General features: G+C 34.1%; 1 protein-coding gene across 1 annotated transcript; it reads right to left on the bottom strand.

Annotated features, from left to right (window-relative positions):
• Positions 1-411: 411 nt before the first annotated feature.
• Positions 412-3912, bottom strand: LOC140009943 (uncharacterized). Its single transcript, XM_072056292.1, has 2 exons — positions 2729-3912; positions 412-1372 (listed from the first exon to the last, which is right to left on the bottom strand). The coding sequence occupies exons 1-2, from the start codon at positions 3910-3912 to the stop codon at positions 412-414; spliced, it is 2145 nt and encodes a 714-aa protein (XP_071912393.1).
• Positions 3913-6000: the final 2088 nt, after the last annotated feature.

The raw sequence follows: 6000 nt of genomic DNA, 5'->3' as shown, positions 1-6000 counted from the left end.
GAATTATTGGTGAAATATAAATTTCTATGAACCAATAACTCTTGATGTATGACAGAGATTTTATCAATCACATTACAACCCATAATTTGCTGTTAACGCGATTTTGCGCTTTTTGGCCGTGCGCCTGCCTGGTTATTCATGAGAGCTCTAAAGATTTGACCAATGACTCTTATAGGAGCGGCCCCACTCCACTCTCATATAGGTGAATTCATCAAGTGTATATTGCTTTAACTACACCTCCCTAATGGGATATGAATTCATTAAGAGTTTTAACTCATCCTCACAATTACTCAAAGCACTTATCTCTAGAGGGACTTAAATTTGAAGTGCTTTACTATCAATATAGACTTGTTATTACCCATATGAACCTACTTCATGGGATCACCAATCACATAGGTTGGGTTACCGTCTCTATTGACAACTTGTTGGTCGAAGTCCCATTTCTTTCGTAGTTTGAAGAATCAATTTTCTTCCTACGGGTTTAGTCAGAGGATCGGCCAAATTCAACTCTGACTTTACATAATCAATGGAAATAATTCCATCTCTAAGCAGCTGCTTTACGACATCATGTCTCAAACTCATGTGTCGACTTTTACAATTATACGATTTATTTTTAGCTATGTCAATCGCTGCTTGACAGTCACAATGTATGGACACAGGAGGCAACAAATCCTTAGTTGAAGGAATGTTAGCTAAGAAATTTCTCAACCACTCGGCCTCAGTCCCTGTCAGTTCCAGAGCTACAAACTCTGACTCCATTGTTGATCTAGCAATGATTGTCTGTCTAGCAGATTTCCATGCTATTGCACCACCACCAAGGGTGAACACATAACCACTAGTGGATTTCGTATCATTTGAATCAGAGATCCAATTAGCATCACTGTAACCTTCTAATACAGTGGGAAATCCACTATACAGGATACCAAAATTCATGGTACCTCTCAAATATTTCATTAGTCTGACTAATGCAAACCAATGCTCACGGTTGGGATTATGAGTATATCTACTCAGTCGACATACAGCATAAGCTATATCAGGTCTAGTAAAATTCATCAGATGCATCAGACTCCCAATAATCTGAGCATATTTAGACTGAGCAATTGGGTCACCATTATTTTTCTTTAATTGAGTGTTAGCATCATAAGGAGTACTCACAGGTGTCACATCATAATTTTCAAACTTCCTAAGAAGTCTCTCTGTATAATGTTCTTGTGACAACATTATACCATCACATTTCCTTATGATTTTAACACCCAATATTATTTTGGCTTCACCCAAATCTTTCATATCAAAATTAGAAGACAAAAAATATTTAGTACTATTTACAATATCTAGACTAGTACCAAATATAAGCATGTCATCCACATATAAACTGATTATCACATATTGATCATTTATAATTTTGACATATACACATTTATCCACTTCTACAGACGAAAATCCATCTTTCATCAATACTTGATCAAATTTCTCATGCCACTGTTTAGGAGCTTGTTTTAGGCCATAAAGAGATTTAATTAGTTTACAAACCTTATTTTCTTGTCCAGATACAATACATCCCTCAGGTTGAAACATATAAATTTCTTCTTCTAAATCACCATTTAAAAAGGCTGTTTTGACATCCATTTGATGAATAACAAGTTTATGGATAGAAGCTAAAGCAAATAAAACTCGAATAGACGCAATTCTAGTTACTGGTGCAAATGTATCAAAATAATCAATATTTTGTTTTTGAGAAAATCCTTTTGCTACTAAACGAGCTTTGTACTTTTCTATAGAGCCATCAGAGTTATATTTTCTTTTAAAAATCCATTTGCAACCAATAGGTTTTGCACCAGGAGGTAAGTCTACCAAAATCCAAGTTTTATTTGACAAGATAGAATCTATTTCAGATTTAATTGCTTCTTTCCAAAATTTACACTCAGGAGAAGAAATAGCATCGGAGTATGTTAAAGGATCATTATCAACAAGAAAGGTTTGGAATTCATTTCCAAATGAAAATTCTTTTCTTGGCCTTTTGCTCCTTCTTAATTCCTCAATTGGAATAATTTCCTTATTTATTTCAACAGGTGCATGAGAAATTTTACTAGACAGTGGAAAAATATGTTCAAAAAATTCAGCATTCTTTGTCTCAATAATTGTATTACAATCAAGTATATCACTTCTTAACACAAGAAATCTATATGCAGCACTATGTTCAGCATATCCAATAAACATACAATCAGAAGTTTTAGAACCTATTTTCCTTTTCTTAGGTTCAGGCAACAAGACTTTAGCAAGACACCCCCAAACTTTTAAATATTTCAAATTTGGTTTATAATTTTTCCATAACTCATAAGGTGTTTTGCCAGTCTTTTTATGTGGGATTCTATTTTGTAAGTGACATGCAGATAATATAGCTTCTCCCCATAAATTATCTGGAGCATGAGAACTAATTAACATAGAGTTCATCATTTCTTTTAATGTTCTATTTTTCCTTTCAGCTACTCCATTAGATTCTGGAGAATAAGGTGGAGTTATTTCATGTATTATGCCTTCCTGTTCACAAAGGTTATCTAAAGTTAAATATTCTCCACCCCTATCTAATCTAATTCTTTTTATCCTTTTATTAAGTTGATTTTCTACTTCAGACTTATAGGATAAAAAGGCATTATAAGTATCATCTTTATTTCTAAGTAAATAAACTTTGGTATATCTAGAACAGTCATCTATAAAGGTGACATAATACCTTTTCCCACCTCTAGTCATTGTTTGTTTTAAATCACCTAAATCAGTATGAATTAAATTTAATAACTCAGTTTCTCTATGGACAGTTATACAACTTTTCTTTGTTATTTTAGCTTCTGCACATATTTCACATTTGTCCATATTATCATTAATACCAGAAATTAGACCACATGATTGCATTTTCTTTATATAACCAATATTAACATGTCCTAATCTAGCATGCCATAAAGAAATGGAATCAACAATATAAGCAGAAGAAGATGCATTTTCATTTATCACATTGGAAATATTAAGTACAAAAAGTCCCTGATTACAATAGCCTTTCCCTACAAACACATTATTTCTTGTCATTACAATCTTTTCAGATTCGAATGATACTTTCACCCCAACTTTTCCAAGCAAAGCCACAGAAACAAGATTTGCCCGAATATTTGGAACATGCAGCACATCATTAAGAGCCAAAGTATTTCCTGAAGTGAGTTTCAATAGTACTTTGCCCTTACCCAGAACTTTAGTAGTTCGTGAGTCTGCAAGGTAGACTATTTTTTCATCATCCCCTATTGAAGTATAGGAGGAAAACGCTTCTCGATTTGCACATATGTGCCGAGTAGCCCCAGAGTCTACCACCCATTCTTTAACATTAGCTGCAATGTTCACTTGAGAGATGACTGCAGCAATTATTTCATCTCCTTCGGTTAAATTAACCTTAGGAGGATTACCATTTGCTTTGTCACCTTTATTGTATCTATACAGGGCAACATAATGTTCTGATTTTCTACAATAATGGCAATTGCCTTTCTTTTTCTTAAAGTTGGGAATATTAGGCTTGTAATTGGAATTTTTTAGTCTATTATACTGGGACTTATTGGCTTGCATATAGCTACAATACACGTCAAATAATTCATTTAAGAGTGTTTGTAAAATAGTATGCCTACATACCTTATTGGCATATTGCCACGATTCTTGTATTTTGACATCTGTGGTTGAAGCAGGTTGGGACTCCGTTAGTGCATAGACCACTCCATGGATGTCGAGTCGTGAGTGTACTCGTTCTTGCCACCTTTTGAAATTTTCATTGGCGAAAATTTCAATTTTGGATACATCTGGAAAGGGCTTGGCGAATGGTAGTGCCACTGCAACAGTTGCTGATGAAGGCTGCGGGGTGCTAACATTGTCAGATGCCATAGTTTCTTAGATTGTTGGATAATTGGCTACAACAATGTTAACACTATCTGCTTGAGTCGTGCGTAGCACTGTCCTAAGAAACTATTTCATGAAATTGAAATGTTTCCCCAGGATTAAACAAGCCTTCTTCTATTTATTGCGAACAAGAAAGACAAACTTTCTTCTTGTTGCAAACTAGAAGGACCAGAACTAGCAAATTAAAACCAGCAGATATATATATAAAAAGGATGAGAACAGAATTATCAGGAAGATATCAACTAACAAAAAAAATAAAAGAGAGAGAGAGAGAGAGGGATAGAGCAGCTATCAAAAGATATTAACTGAAGCTGCTGGGGTGATTTTCTGAGGGAGAAGTGGATCCTATTTATAGACTTCAGAGTGAGGTGCAACCCTTCTCACTTCCGATGTGGGACAAAGACTGCAACCCTTCTCACTTCTCAATGTGGGACAGAGAAAATAATACTTCTCATTTTTTCGATGTGGGACAAAGAATATTTTTGAAATACTATATATTTTACAACAGTTCTTTCCAAAGTATTCTTCTTGATATAGATGTTAATTCTTGTGCAGGGCATGATAATTCATGACAAACTGAGCAAGGTCAGGTTTTCTTATCTTAAAAGTCTTATACACTATTGATTGATTGTTTAGCAATTTTATGCAAAATCATTGTCTTACCTCAGTCGGTATTGGAAAAGCTGAAGGGACTTAGCAGTAACGCAGATCTAGAAAACCAGCTAATCCGTTGCGAGGTAAGTACATCCGAAGCAGCTGAAAATTTGAAGGATCCAGCCTCAAGTTCTCGCTGTAGGACTTCCAGGATTACTTTCAAATGGAAATATGATGCCTCGCAACAGAGGCTTATATTCTAGACTTCTGGTGGCATACTTCAGATGAGCACTTTGGTGCCTGAATGCTGTTTTCCTTTGGTGATACCAACTCATGAGAGCATATACTTGAATATTGTGTTGGGAAATGATCTTTGAGTGATCGCTGAAGCTTTTGATAGACAGACATTGGACATATTGAGTATTGTATGTATTTCAACCATATATTTTTCAGTTTAGGAGTCATTTTCTTCAATTAAGATGATGTTGTATGGGGTTCTTGATCATTTTGGGATCCTTCTTGTCATCTTTTCTGTATATATGTTGCATGGACAGTAATGGTGATTATACAAGCTGGCTACTGCATATGAATAGGGGAAAATTACTAATGAGCAACTTTTGATCAAACTTTTTTGTTTCAGCAGTGCTTCAGCATACCCCATTATTCCTACATCAGTTGCCATCACTATAGAGAAACAGTAGTAGTATTTGGACTACAGTGTAAACCTCCATTTGAATGTTATTTTGAGTCAAGTTTCCGAACTTTCCCATGCTTAACCGATTGTTACTGTTTTTTTTTTAAAATATTTACTTGCTATTTAGCAAATCAATTTTATATGTACACTGGCAATGTATAAATGTATAACGCATATGCAAAAATTTAAAACAAATTATATGAAAGGGTGTTTTGAATGGTTTTTTTCTTCATAGTACGTGCAAGAATCACATTGTAAGAAGTCACATTAGCGTTTAAGAATCAAAATACAAGAGGCTTCAGATTTATAAGAGATTAACATAAGCGTGTTATGTAGTATTAATTAAGTTAAGGACCACATTTGTCAAGAAGGCCTTGGTGTAATGGGTTGAATTTGAAATTTCTTAAATCTCACCCTTCTCTGCTAGAAAAAATAATAAAAAAAGGTTAAGGACGATATTTGTTTTAGTTTAGATGTTGGGTGAGATTGGATTCAGCTCAAAAGAAAACTAATAAATTTTAGAAATTTCAAATTCATGCAAAAGTTAAAACATTTTGAAACAAGAAAAGAATTTAAAGTAGCAAATCAGACATTTTTTGTTTGATCTTCTTTACGTCAAACTAGTTCCTTGCACGGGATAATTTTGCTCTGGACATAACCGTTAGATACACCAACATACAATACAGTACCATTATATTTTCAGGAAACTCAAAGAATCTATATATAAGTAAATAAAAGATTATTGAAAGAAAGATATATCCAAAATTTAAAATAAGCCCGAATTG

Source organism: Coffea arabica, chromosome 6e, assembly GCF_036785885.1.
Source record: "Coffea arabica cultivar ET-39 chromosome 6e, Coffea Arabica ET-39 HiFi, whole genome shotgun sequence".
Taxonomy (NCBI): domain Eukaryota; kingdom Viridiplantae; phylum Streptophyta; class Magnoliopsida; order Gentianales; family Rubiaceae; genus Coffea; species Coffea arabica.
This window is presented reverse-complemented; position numbering and strand designations above follow the sequence as displayed.